General features: G+C 42.5%; 1 protein-coding gene across 1 annotated transcript in view; it reads left to right on the top strand.

Moving 5' to 3' along the window:
• The window catches only part of cntnap2b (contactin associated protein 2b), a 59,549-nt gene extending 47,451 nt beyond the window's left edge, over nt 1-12,098 (top strand). Inside the window, exons 22-25 of the mRNA XM_088350008.1 lie at nt 1,234-1,327; nt 5,047-5,274; nt 6,371-6,445; nt 11,043-12,098. Coding sequence (XP_088206134.1) covers nt 1,234-1,327; nt 5,047-5,274; nt 6,371-6,445; nt 11,043-11,242 — 597 coding nt within the window. The 3' untranslated portion in view covers nt 11,243-12,098. The remainder of the gene's footprint in view (nt 1-1,233; nt 1,328-5,046; nt 5,275-6,370; nt 6,446-11,042) is intronic.
• The last annotated feature ends 2,076 nt before the right edge of the window (nt 12,099-14,174 follow it).

Raw genomic sequence — 14,174 nt, 5'->3', positions numbered from 1 at the left:
TCCTTTGCCGCCAACTGCCTCTGACTCGTATTTTTCTCGCCCATTTCGGCTCTAATCTACATAGTCTGTTTTGCTGTGAGTAAATAGGTGCCGCGATGTGTTTACTGGTCACTGAAACTCCCAATATGACACACCATGGCAAGAAACTCTCTGGGGACCTTAAAACAATCAATTGTGGCACTACACAAGGCTGCCCAAGGCTACAAAATGATTGCCGACATCCTGAAGTTGAGCTGCTGTCCAGTTGTCAAGATCCTCCAGCTTTTAAAAAAAATCAGGATGCACTCACAACTTGCGTTGGATGTCCCATAAAGCTGAGTTAACCTACACAGCATCACATTGAAATGCTATCTAAGAAAGCTAGGGACAGGAATACTGTCAGAATTGCTGCTGAGGTTGAAGAGGTGGGGGGGGGTGATCAGACCATACACTTCAGGAACTTTCACTTTAGGGTGCACTCACGTTTCGTTATTGATGAATATATTTTGAATGTTTTGAGGGTTAAAATAAATGTTCTTTGCTATCATAGCTTTGCACAGACTACCTTTCATTTTGTCAAATCGATTGTTGTTCTACTAAACACTATGATTCTGCAGAAATATGAAGGGTGTACTCACTTTTCCTACATACTGCACCTTATATTGTTGATCACATGTGTAAATCATCTCATCTCATCTCATCAGCCGTACCGCTTATCCTCATTAGGGTCGCGGGGGTGCTGGAGCCCATCCCAGCCATCTCCGGGCAGTGGGCAGGGGACACCCTGAACTGGTTGCCAGCCAATCGCAGGGCACACAGGGACAGACAACTCATTCGCTCATTCACACCTAGGGACAATTTGGACCGGCCAATCCACCTGAAATGCATGTTTTTGGAACGTGGGAGGAAACCGGAGTGCCCGGAGGAAACCCACGCAAGCACGGGGAGAACATACAAACTCCGCACAGATGTGTAAATCCTTCAAAATAAAATTTGAATGGATGCCGTGATCCTTGTCATGACAGTAGAAAGATTTTAGCAAGACAACGCGAGCTCACATGATTATCCATCCATCCATTAGCTGCACCGCTTATCCACAGTAGGGTCTCGGGGGTGCTAGAGCCCATCCCAGCTATCTTCGGGCAGTGGGCAGGGGACACCCTGAACTGCTTGCCAGCCAATCGCAGGGCAGCTCACATGATTATATAGAAGCCTATTCTAACACTTTCTCATTTCATCTTCGATATTTTCCAGTTGGACCACTACCCGGCGTCCACTTATTTCTTACCCGAGACGTCCGATACCGAATTCAACTTGATCAAAAGTCTTTTTCTTGGAAAGGTTTTCGGTAAGTTTACTGATGCATCTTACTGTGTGCCCTGATTTTGTCTGGACATTTTCATCTTAAATCATGAGCTTTTTATGTTGGTTGTGTAGCAAAAAGGGAGTGTGTGTATATGCAAAGAGAGACAATTTCAATTGGATGAATTTTTAAAAATTTTCTTTTTCTTTTTTTTCAGAATTGTTTTGGTGTCATTGTTTTGGGAAAAATAAATCCTAGGTTTCATGTTTTTCCGACTTATTGCAATTTACAACCCTAATATGTTTAACTGTAAGAAATACATAGCGGTCAAGCTCAGAGATTGACAAAATTTTGATTATACCTTGTTAGCTTAAACCAGGGGTGTCAAACTCATTTTACCTTGGGGGCCACGCGATAGGACAAACATTCTGTCGGGGGCCGGACGAGTAGATTAAAGAGAAAGAAAAAGAGGGATAAAGAAATAAGAGAAAGAGGGAGGGAAAAGGAGAGAGGGCGGGACAAAGGAAGAAAAAGAGAAAGAGGGAAAGAGCGTGAGAAACAAAAGATAAAAATATAAGTCGTGAGAGAGGGGGAAAGAAAGGCAGAGGGAGAAAGAAATCCAAAGAGAAATAGAAAGACAGAAGGAGAGAAAAGAGAGAAGAGAGCGCGAAGTGCAGGAAGAGAGAAAGAGAAAAGAGAGAAAAAGGAAAAAAGGAAGTTAGAGCAAAAGAAGTTAAAAAGACACAGAGAGAGAAGGAGACAAAGAGCAACAAATGAAGAGAAAAAGAGAGACACAGAGAGTGAAAGAGACAGAGACAAAGAGTGGGAGAAAGTACAGTGTCTTTGGGAGAGGAACCTGGCTTTGGCAACATTAAGTTGACATATTTCAACCTGCAGCTTGTTTTTCTCTTGCGCTTCTCTGAGTGTTGTCTCGCGGGCCGGATTCAATCCCTTAGTGGGCCTGATCTGGCCCGCGGGCCGCCTGTTTGACACCTGTGGCTTAAACTGTGTCTCTGAATGTTTTCCACTCTGCCTTTTCCTATCAAACATTTTACCAACAAAACTGATTTTTTTAAATGCTTTGCTCCTAAACACATACATCTACAACATATGTTATATAAGTTAATCTAATAATAATAATATAGAATATTGTTATTATTATAATCACTTATCATAATCACTCCTCGACCTAATTTCCCCTCCAGTTTGGGTCCCAGGAAGTGAAAATCGGCAAAGTAGCATTGCACTTTCATTAAAAACTTACTTGGAGACTTCATTACCGACTGAGAGTACATGACTGTGACAAAATAACATTCATAGAGCCAGATCTCCGCGATGATTAGAATAAAACTGTAGCGGTTTCCCACGAATTGTAACAGTAGGTCTCTGTTGAATGGCTAATTGACTTGGCGTTGGCAAGATACAGGTTCCGTAGCGAGTTGTTAGCCTAGCCGTAGCAATAAGCCGGACCTGGAGCCTCGCTATTGCTTTCTCTCCCGACGTCGTCTCAGTCGATACCCGGACGTGATAACAATCCACGCAGCACCTGCTGGTGATCACAATTTTGTTGCGCTCTGAGTCCAATTGAATGGATTAATATTTTTTCAATGTAAAAAACTGCTAAAAGCCAGCGATCACTATGCTTCTCGGTTTGTTTACGGAGGCAGTTCCCGCCCACTGTTTGATTGACAGCCTTCACCAGCCAATCAGAGATGTGCACACGGACAGTCCTACTAGCCCGTCACAGTCGAGCACACAGACAGACTAATCTGTCTCTGTTGTCTATCAGAACACAATGCGCCATACAATGATATCAATGACAATGAAGAATAAATCAATTCAATTCCAAATCCAAAAGTCAAGAGAGTCGGACCAAAAAAATCACCAATGTAACAAACAAGCTCTTTTGTCTCTGTTGCCATAGTGACTATATAGGTTTTTGTTCAGGAACAGTAACATGGTAATATTATTGGTTTCTCTCTGTAGGAGGTACTTTTTCACATGATTATGGAAATTTGCCTTAGTTTTTTCTGTTGTTGAAAAAAAAAAATCCACACCGCGCTGCACTTCCTGTTTGCCTATGCTATTTCTAGCTTCTGATAAGGGTGTGTGTGTCGATTTGGCCCTCTCTTCTGCCTGACAGGCAGGGTGCAGTGGCAGGCCAGGTAAGAAGTAGTGTTATAAGCAGGGTTGGGTAGGGTTACTTGAACTGGATTACTTTCAATTACTTTTGGATTACTCCAATACCAAATATGCTAATAAAAGACAAAAGAAACTAAATATGAATAAAATGACTAAATTTTGTGCAGGCTTGGGGAGTAACGGAATACATGGAACGGCAAAAATGATGTTGGCAAGCTGTTTGGATTGATTTTCATTTTGTTTCTGTCGCATTTTATGTTCGTTTTGCCGGAGATCAAAGCCAGGAGAGAAAGCTTACCACGTGTTGTGAGTCATCATTTGGAGAAATTGGTGCAGGGGGTGTCGGGTCTAAAGCGACCATTTACATGTGGGAGAGCTAATAAAATATTGACTAATCGCAGGAGGAAATTCAGGCAAAGACTTTTTGAGTTTTCTAGACAACTGCAGTTGGAGAAGGTTCCTTTCGTCTTGCCGGCCGCACCCCTTCTAAAACCCTCCCCCCTCTGTGCTGTATTTTATTGAAATAGACAAAGAAACAGGAAAAGAAACTCCCTCTGCCCCTCCCCCCTGGGAGAGTTCCAACACTTTTAAACAAAGAAACAGGATACAATCTGATTAAAAATACACACTTTTGAGCAAATACGTTTAAGCCTACTTTACATGGGGTGAAGTAAAGGTTAGATCCAAATACCGTAAATTCCGGACTATAAAGCGCACCTGATTATAAGCCGCACCCACCACATTTTAAGAGGAAAACCGATTTTGTCCATACACAAGCCGCACCTGTATATAAGCCGCATGCGCCCACATTAAAAAATGTAACACTAACACAAAATTAACCCAAACCCAACTTCAAGTCCCGCGATTGAAACTAAATGTCCTTCATTAAGGTCCACAGTCCAAAAATCACAGCCGGCAAAATGAAAGGAAAATGATACCGTACTTATGGTTTGATGCAGACCTGCGGAGTCCGGGTCCCGTTGAAAGTAATCCAAGGAAAAAAGTGTATATTTCCGAAGGTAAGGGTGGGAAAAATATATCAGATGAGCACATTTACTCACGCAACTCGTTTTTCTTTAACCAACTTTTTATCCCCCTCTTCACCTTGTTTTTTTGTCTGTCCCTCACCTTTAGCGGTCCCCACTTAAACTCGGCACCCCGTGTTTGTTCCGCCCCTCCTTTTTCATTCACCCGTGCAAAACATATGTGTCTAAAATAAATACAAATAAATACATTACAAAAATATACAGTTGCAAATACATATTATACATGGGTTACACATATTTACAAAGAAAGACGGTACACCGAGAGAGTTTTCAAAGCTTTAATAATAATAATATAGCTTTGACAGGGCAGTTAATGGTAGCAACACTCGAGCGCCGCTAGCGGCCTTTAGAAAAATGACATAAAATGGCCGCATCACTGAATAAGCCGCAGGGTTGAAAGTTAGGGAAAAAAGTAGCGGCTTATAGTCCGGAATTTACGGTACTTGGTATCAATAATATCACTATTTGGATCAATTTGCTCACCCAAAACGCCCTTTTTCCAATTGTGTTGAGTTAGGAGTTAGGTCTCACATACTACCCAAATAAACACCCAAACGATGTGTCTTGCTCTTTTAGAAACAGGACAGATCGACCCCATCCTGATCGAGCGCTACAACACGCCGGGCTTTGTGGGTTGCCTGTCAAGAGTCCAGCTGAACAACGTAGCGCCACTCAAAGCGGCCCTGCGATCCGGCCAATCGGCGGCCGTCAGCACTCACGGGATTTTGGTCCCCTCCAACTGTGGAGCTTCTCCCTTGACTATCTCCCCCTTGGCGGTGAAGGACCCCTGGCACATGGAAACCGGTAGGCTCGCACATTCTCTGCGCACAAGAAAATCTAGCCAGCGCACAAAAATCAGGGCTCAAAATCACGAATTAAGAAGCGACTTAAGTCAAAGTTACAGTGCATGAAGGTAAAAATACACGGGTTCCCCTGACGTTGTGTCCTACATGCGGTATTTTGAAGTCGAGTCGAAAAAGAACGAAGTTGAGTAAAGTTAGTAGAGTTTGTCGGGGAACCGGATTCTTCGGCTCGGCTCACTAAAAGGAACCGGCTCTTTCGGGTCCTTAACGGCTCTTCAGGTTGTTTTTGCTTCTTTCATCCCAACATGACCAAATATTGTGTAAAATTATGCACAAAATGACTTAAAAGAAGGGGGGAATAGAACAAAAAAGAAACAAATACCAAAATGAAAAAGGAGTGAAAAGCTGAGAAAAAAAGAAAAAAAAGGAAGAGAAAAAAGAAGGAAAAATTTAGAGAAAAAGACAGAAAAAAAGAAAAGAAAGTAATGTAGGAAAAATGTAAATAGAGAACAAAAAGAAAAAAGTAACAGCTCGGAAAAAATAAACACAATGAGATTTTTTTTAAAGGAATTTAAAAGAAAGTAGTAGTAGTAAAGTTTGTTTTGCATTCAAATAATTTCCAATGATATCAAGTGAATCTTGTTGCCAACATTGTACTGCCACTAAAAAATGTGATTAAGTACAGTTCTGTATCTTACAACCGACTAAATAAGCCCCCAAAAATTGTAATATGCGACAAAATATAACAGGAAATCAAAAGAAATGAAAATCTTGTGAAAGAATTGTAAGAACAAACGACGTTTGTAGGCCGTACAACCTTTGCAATAGTACATGAGTCAATTCATTCAAAAGAGAAAAATAATTCTGCATTGCCGGAAACTCAGCAAAATGTAACTTGATGTCAACTTTTGGACATGTTTGATAATGATTTAGATGCCACACTCGGGATTGCCGTTGCCCACTGTTGTTTCAAGCGTTGCTCACTGACTTTGTGTAAACGCTTAGAGCCGTAAGGAAAATTACAGGGAACATTGCTCACGGGCATGTTTTTCTCGACACCGCTTTCACCTCACTCCGCTTATTCTCGTTTCCTGTAGATGGAGCTGTTTTCCCGTTCAGCGAGGAATCATCGGGCGGTAACGGCGTCAATCGGAACTCTGCTGTCATTGGAGGTAAATCGGAAATACAGTGGAACCTCTGTTCTCGACCATAATCGGTTCCAGAACCCTGTTCGAAAACCGATTTGTTCGATCACCGAAATCATTTTTCCCATTGAAAATAATGTAAATCGTTTTCATCCGTTCCAACACCCTGAATGCTTACCATGAACGTAACCCAGGCTAATCGTACGTTTGCGTTATCGTAATCTTCAGTACGAAAAGATTACGCTAACATAAACATGTAAAAATAAAAAAATCAGGTCGTTTACGAGTCATTTAGCACCCGGGTCTCCACAACAAGTGGTGAGCGGTTCATTGGAAAGGGGGCTCCGTTCCAACACCCTCAATGTTGGGCTCCGTTCCAACACCCTGAATGTTTAACGTAAACTTAAAGCTAACCCAGGCTAATCGTACGTTCGCGTTATCGTAATCTTATGAATAGGATTTTTTACCTTTGTGGTGGTCAGCAGAAGGCGCTCGCGCACCTCCTTCATATTTTGCTATTATTTCTTTCTTAAATGCAATAGTTGCACGCACTACTTTTCCTTTTTTCACCTGTAGCAACTTTGCTGCTTGCACTGACTTTCTTCGGAGGCATAATAAGGGGCTAAAACACCCGTACGCCGCTCAGCATGGCACCCTAGCGTGCGCACCCACGCATTACCGGCGTTCGAACTCCGACTTTTTGACCGAACACCGAAGCAAGAATTTCTCGAAATTTTTGGTCGGACACCGATTTGTTCCAACTGAGAGGCGTTCGAAAACCGAGGTTCCACTGTACAGTAGACCACCTTGGATGCAACATGAATCCGTTCTGAGTTGGGGAGGGGTTAAAAACATTTCCCCACCCTAGGTTGTCAGGACCAGAACAGAGACAGAACCCACTCGCGTAACGTTTCTCAGTTTTATTGGGAAGAAAGGAAAGGATTGCACACATGATCCAGAGATCGCTGGTCGTGGGGAGTAGGTTGCTCAGACGCGGAAGTGGGACTTCCGTGGCGAGCGATGTCGGGAACGGAAAAAAACGTGATCAAAATCAAAAAACAAATTGTCATTCGGAGCAAGAGTACAGACGTGGTCGAGATCAAAACAGGCTGTAATTCGGGACGGGAGAACAGACGTGGTCGAGCTTAAGACAGATCGTAATGGAAGACAAACAGGACAGGCGAAAAAGTGCTTGCCGTGTAAAAACAGAGATTCGCAGACGGACCGACCAAAGGGGACTGACAGGACAGAGTTTAAATACTGACAGGGAGCCAATCTGTCAACAAGCTGCAGCTGGCGCCACACGGGTGGGGCCAATTGGGCGCCATGGCAACCGTGACACACATGGGCGGGTCCAATTGGGCACCATGGCAACCATGATCTGCATTTTATGAAATAAACTGATCTGCATTCTATATAGCGCTTTTCAAGTCAATGACTTCCCAAAGCGCTTTACAATGTGCTCCACATTTCCCAATTGCGGCCTTGCAGCCATGTAAGGCGCTAACCTGCTTATTGGGTATATTAGGGGTTCAGTGTCTTACCCAAGGACACTTCGACATGTAACACGGACGAGCCGGGATTCGAACTGGGATCCCTTGATCCCAAGACGAGCGCTCTACCTCCTGAGCTACTGCCGCCCCTGACCATGACATAAGTGAAATTATTAAAACAACAAAATAGTTTATAGTATCGTATATTCCGGACTTTAAGTCTCTCTGGAGTAAAAGTAGCACCACCCAAAAATTGCCTAGACTGAAGAAGGAAAAAACACATATAGAATAGAATAGAATAGAATATACCTTTATTGTCATTGTTACAAAATGGGTTAACATATTGTGACAACGAAATTGGGCATGACACTCCAGTTTTACACATATAAGTCGCACCTGGAGTATAAGTCGCATTTTGGGGGTGAAATGTATTCAATAAAATCCAACACCAAAAACATACATATCATCTTGAAAGGCAATTGAAAATAAAGAATAAAATGTATACTGAAGCTTCACCTAGCATAAAAAACATGCTTACCCAACTGTCAGCTTCACTTCCCAAAAACTAAATCGAATCAGATCTTCATCCTCGGTGTCGCTTATACCGGTGAACAACTCCTCCAACTCGGGACGATAAGTCTTAATGCTCTTTCTGAAGACACTGAAGCGTAAATTTTACGACTCTTGTCAAAGATAGTCATTATTAAGACTATTTGGTGGCTGTATTTACACAGATAAAATACGTATATTGTTAAAAACTACATCGTGATAGCAGCTGCAAAAGTACTCACGAGGCTCTCATGTCGGTTGAAAAAAGAGCCCAAACGGGGGGCGTGGTTTATTATACGTCAGTGAAAACGGTACACACATGAGCACGACTTCACAATAAAAGAATATAAGATTGATAAACGTACAAGAGATCTAATTAGACTGATTATTGAAACCTTGTTTTATGTGTGTGTGTGTGAGAAAGATTGTTTTTGTATTTAGGAATATAAAAACAAGTTATTTTCACTAGACTGAATTCTGAGAGATTTACATCCAAAACGCCCACCTTGACACTCTACACCACAGGTGTCAAACAGGCGGCCCGCGGGCCAGATCAGGCCCGCTAGGGGATTGAATCCGGCCCGCGAGACAACACTCAGAGAAGCGCAAGAGAAAAACAAGCTGCAGGTTGAAATATGTCAACTTGATGTTGCCAAAGCCAGGTGCCTCGAACAAAGACATTGTACCTGTATTTATTTCTCTCTCTCTGTCTCTCTCTCTCGCTCTCCTCTCTCTGTTTTTTTAACTTCTTTTGCTTTAACTTCATTTTTTTTCCTTTTCTCTCTTTTCTCTTTCTCTCTTCCTACCCTTCGCGCTTTCTTTTCTCTCCTTCTGTCTTTCTATTTCTCTTTGGATTTCTTTCTTCCTCTCCCTTTCTTTCCCCCTCTCGCACGACTTCCGTTTTTATCTCTTTTGTTTCTCACGCTGTGAGCCTCTCTTTCTTTGTCCCGCCCTCTCTCTTCTTTACCCTCCCTCTTTCTCTCATTTCTTTATCTCTCTTTTTCTTTTTCTTTAATCTACTAGTCCGGCCCCCGACAGAATGTTTGTTCTATCGTGTGGCCCCGAGTTAAAATGGGCTTGACACCCCTGCTCTACACACTGCAGCTCTGCTGACTCGTGAGTCCAGTCTTGCTGAGAGTGAATCAAGGCGCCAACAATGAGATTTCAAAAGTCTGTTGATTGAGAGTTACCTTAGAAAGTGTAGGTAACTTGTTTTAGGGAAGCATGTTCAGGTGGAGACTGATATATTAGCTCTTATCATAACATTAGTTTGTCAATCTAGCGTTTGTGTGATTATAAAAACCACTGAAAGGCTGAGTGATTAGTGGCCTCACTTCATACGAGTTGCTGCTTAGCCTAATTTTATTTAATGCACTTTTAGTTTTTGGTTTAAGGTAGGGGTGTCCAAAATTTTCAGAAAGCAGGACAGATTTTGGTAGCTGAAAATGTGTGAGAGCCGACAATTCAGCCTGGCATGCTTTGAACAGTCTTTAACAAATTCACCCTCCATAAAAGTTTTGCAGTGCCTGGCGATGAGTGTCGCCACCTCGTGGTTCGCCTTTGTAGTGTTTTCATTTGACTCGCCGTGCTGCTGTGCTGTTAAACAGCTTCCAGTCGCTTCAGCCTTTCACAGCATTTGTTAATTGTTCCAGTTAGCTTGTCGTAGTGAGCATAATTCGTCTGGCAGTGCATTTTGATATTATATCCTTTGAAAACAGGCAAATTAGGCAGAGACAGTAGTTTTGGATTTTGGTGAAAACATACTTGTTCTGTAGGCGGAAGCCCTCGTAGTCACTTTCCTTTTTTATTTATAGTCGCAAAGTTGGAAATAGCGAAGGGCAAGGTGGCCAAAGGGCTACTGCTGGTGAAATTGTGACATTCATAGAGCCCTGATCTACAGTACAGTAATCCCTCGGTTATCGCGTTTAATGGGGACCGAGACCACCCACGAAAACTGAAAATCCGCGAGTGTTTGTGAAGCGTTTTGGGAAACAACAGTTAAAAAATGGTCTGTGTTCGTTTTAATGAAAGTGAAAGAGCTACCTTCTGACTATAACAACATACTTTAGCTAGCGGCATCGAACGGCTTTTACAACAAAGACACGAAACCACACACAATTAGCCGTGTTTAGGTAGTACGAACAACTGCTCGCTTTTGGTATAATAAAGTCAAACTTGAGATGAAATGTGACGGAAGAGAATATACTTACGTCGCCGAGTTCCTCCATGATAAGCAGCGCCACAGAAGAAGGGGGTGAGGTGGGAGGAGTTGAAGGAGTCAGGGCCTCCCCCTCCCCTTCACAATAAGAGTGTCCACACCGTGTCCTCAGTTGACATAAGCTCGCGCTTGTTCTAGTCAATAAATGCTTTTATTGAGAAGGTAAGGTATATTTTTTTAGACCCGCGAAGCTCTGAACCCGCAAAAGTGGAACTGCGAACTAGCAAGGTTCCACTGTATATGGAAACTGAGTCACACATCCAGGAACTGTTGAAAAAAACGAACATTGTAGAGGTTTTTCCAGGCCTTGGCTCTTCACCAAATCGATTTATTTGGGGGGTCTGGCTCTTCTCCCTACTTGCAGGCATCATCGCCCTGGTCATCTTCGCGGTGTTGTGCTTCATGGTTGTGGTCATCCGCTACATGTTCCAACACAAAGGTTCGTACCACACAAACGAAGCAAAGGGGGCGGAGTCGGCGGACTGCGCCGACGCGGCCATCATCGTCAACGACCCCGCCTTCACCGAAACCATCGACGAAAGCAAGAAGGAGTGGTTCATCTGAACCCCGCATCGATGAAGGGGAACGGACCCGGGACCGTAGGCCGGTTTTCGGGAAAAATTGGGGAGGACTGGTCCGAAGGCTTTCCCGTTGAAGCGTCTGCACAAAGATCGGCGGTTTATTTATTAGGGGTCGGGAGCCTAAAAACCCCGGACGCACGCGCAAAGGACGAAAACTTAATTTATCGATATTTCATTTTCTATTTATTTGCCTTCTCGAAATAAGAAGTTTCTGCTTTGTGCCGACTAACACTCCTGCAGATTTTGTTTTATACGTCGGATTGAATTCGCATGTGTTACAGAAATGTACCGTATTTTCCGCACTATAAGGCGCACCCCCGCAAAAAAATAGTGCTTTGTCATATGTAAGAGGTTGAAACTTGAGATTGTCAGGATCAAGAAGAGAACACACTGAGTAGGAGATTAGGTTTTTGATAGCCTTTCCATGGTGTGCCACTGAGCTTTCTCCTCGGTCTGCTTCCAAGATTGGCTCAGGAAGGAATCACACACCCTCAATGGCTAGAAACACATTTATTGAAAACACAGGCTTAAAACAAAAACATCTGATTGGCTTAAGTGAAATCACATGAACACATGAAACAAATCTGATTGGTTTAGACAGAAATCACATGTTTCAATGAAGCCAATAACGCTGGTCACTAGCTGGCGTGCAAGCATAATAAACGAGTAGTAAGAAAAGATGGATGGATAGATAGATAGACGGATTAACAGGATGGCCCCAGGGTGCTGTGTTGTAGTTTAGCAACAGCGTAGTGGATGACGTCACACGCTAGTCCAAAAGTTCTACGTCCCTGCAGCAGATGGAAATCTTTGTGCCCAGGGTTACACCACCTCCTCTCCCGCTTTTGTGTCTCTAACAGCGCTAAAGCCGGGTAGCTCCACGTTAGGGTCCGGGATTGTAGACGTGAGCCACGTTTCCGTAAAACACAGCACTTCCTGTACGCTTTGATGTTTTTCACTAGCACAGCCAGTTCGTCGGTCTTATGAGTGAAACTTTGTAACACAAAAGGTGCAATGGGACACTGAGAAGTCAAGGGAGTTGGAAAAAGGAGGCAAGCTCTTCACCGGACTTCCCAGCACCAAAGCAAAGGCCATCTTGATTAATAGTTAGCAGGTACTATTGTTGCAAGAATACAAACCTCACCTGGATATAATCTTTTGCTTTGTTAAGGTACTTTTGAGGATAATTTCCCTTACAGGTACTGCACCATAAGGCGTATGCAATGAAAACTAGAGTCAGCGATGTATACTTACAGAATATATCAGTGCACAGATTGATGAGTCGAAAAACGCCACAGATCGGCTCAGGAAGGTGCCCCAAAGATGATCTATTGGGTGTAGATCTGGAGACATGCGTGGCCAGGCCGTCCCATTTACCCTTAACCCCGTGAGGAAAACCTTGGTCATCTTAGAAGAGTATTTAGGAGTTATTGTCAGGCCGGAACATTGCCCTGCGACCTCGTTTCTAGAGGGAGGGGATCATTCCTCCAGTATTTCAAAGTACAAACTTGAGTTTGTGTTTCCCTTAATGAAATGCTACTCCCCAGTTCCAGTGGCACTCAAGCAACCCCAAACCATGATATTCCCAACACAATGCTAGACATGCTTCACACCATCTAAGGCAAATCAATTCACCCATGTCTCATCAGACCACTGGATATTTTTACAGTAAGCCATCGCTTATATCTACATACTTATTTTCATTACATCAAAGCGATGTTTCTTCAGTGATGTTCTATGAAACATAATGAAGTTTTTGCAGAAATGTGAGGGGTGTACTCCCTTTTGTGACATACTGTAAAAACGTAAATAACCCCCCGATTTTTTTTTTACTCTTAAAAATATATCAATACGACAAACATGACTTAAATTAAAACAAAAAGTGCATCGGAGCTTGTGAAGTGAAAAGGTAGGGCACTCACGTTTTAAAGCCAGATTGACGAACGGATGTTATGATAACAGCTAATCATTGAGCCTAACATTTTTAGCATGCTTTTTATGCTGTCAATCAGAAACACACACACTTGATTGACAAACTAATGTTATTATAAGAGCTAATCTACTCGTCTCCACTTGATACCCTAAACAAGTTAACTACACTTTTTACGCTATCTATCACACACACGCTTTTCAATAACGCCGCAGACTTTTTAACATCTCAATATTATTAGAGGCTTAAATCTGGTCTGCAGTGTTTGGAATCAGGAAAGGGAAAGGTGGGTAGCAAGGAGAGAGCAGCAGTAAGAGCCAGGGTTGGGTAGGGTTACTTTAACTGGATTACTTTCAATTACTTTTGGATTACTCCAATACCAAATATGCTAATAAAAGACATAAGAAACTAGATATGAATAAAATGACTCTAGTTTTAATTACATACGCCTTATGGTCCAGTACCTGTAAGGGAAATTATCCTCGAAAGTACCTTCACTTTTATTAGCATATTTGGTATTGGAGTAATCCAAAAGTCATTGAAAGTAATCCAGTTAAAGTAACCCTACCCAACCCTGTCTGTAAGTATACGTCGCTTACTCTAGTTTTAATTACATACGCCTTATGGTCCAGTACCTGTAAGGGAAATTATCCTCGAAAGTACCTTAAATTCTATTAGCATATTTGGTATTGGAGTAATCCAAAAGTAATTGAAAGTAATCCAGTTAAAGTAACCTTACCCAACCCTGGTAAGAGCACAGGAAAGGCCCAACTGCTTACGATACAAGATTACCTAGTTTTAAATATATTTAATCGGCCCCTCGAATTAATAAAAATGCTGATACCGATAGCCGTCAAATTCGAATATATCGGTGTCGATAACCGGACCTCTGATTTTGGGTGCTCCTAATAGTCTGGAAATTACGGTAATGCTTTTTATTTTGTGCCTACACAACTTCAAGTGTCTCTTAAATGAATGAACTGCA

Source organism: Urocampus carinirostris, chromosome 1, assembly GCF_059441175.1.
Source record: "Urocampus carinirostris isolate Australia breed hairy pipefish chromosome 1, RoL_Ucar_1.0, whole genome shotgun sequence".
Lineage (NCBI taxonomy): Eukaryota > Metazoa > Chordata > Actinopteri > Syngnathiformes > Syngnathidae > Urocampus > Urocampus carinirostris.
The sequence above is the reverse complement of the archived record's forward strand: the minus strand, read 5'-3'. Positions and strand labels throughout refer to the sequence as shown.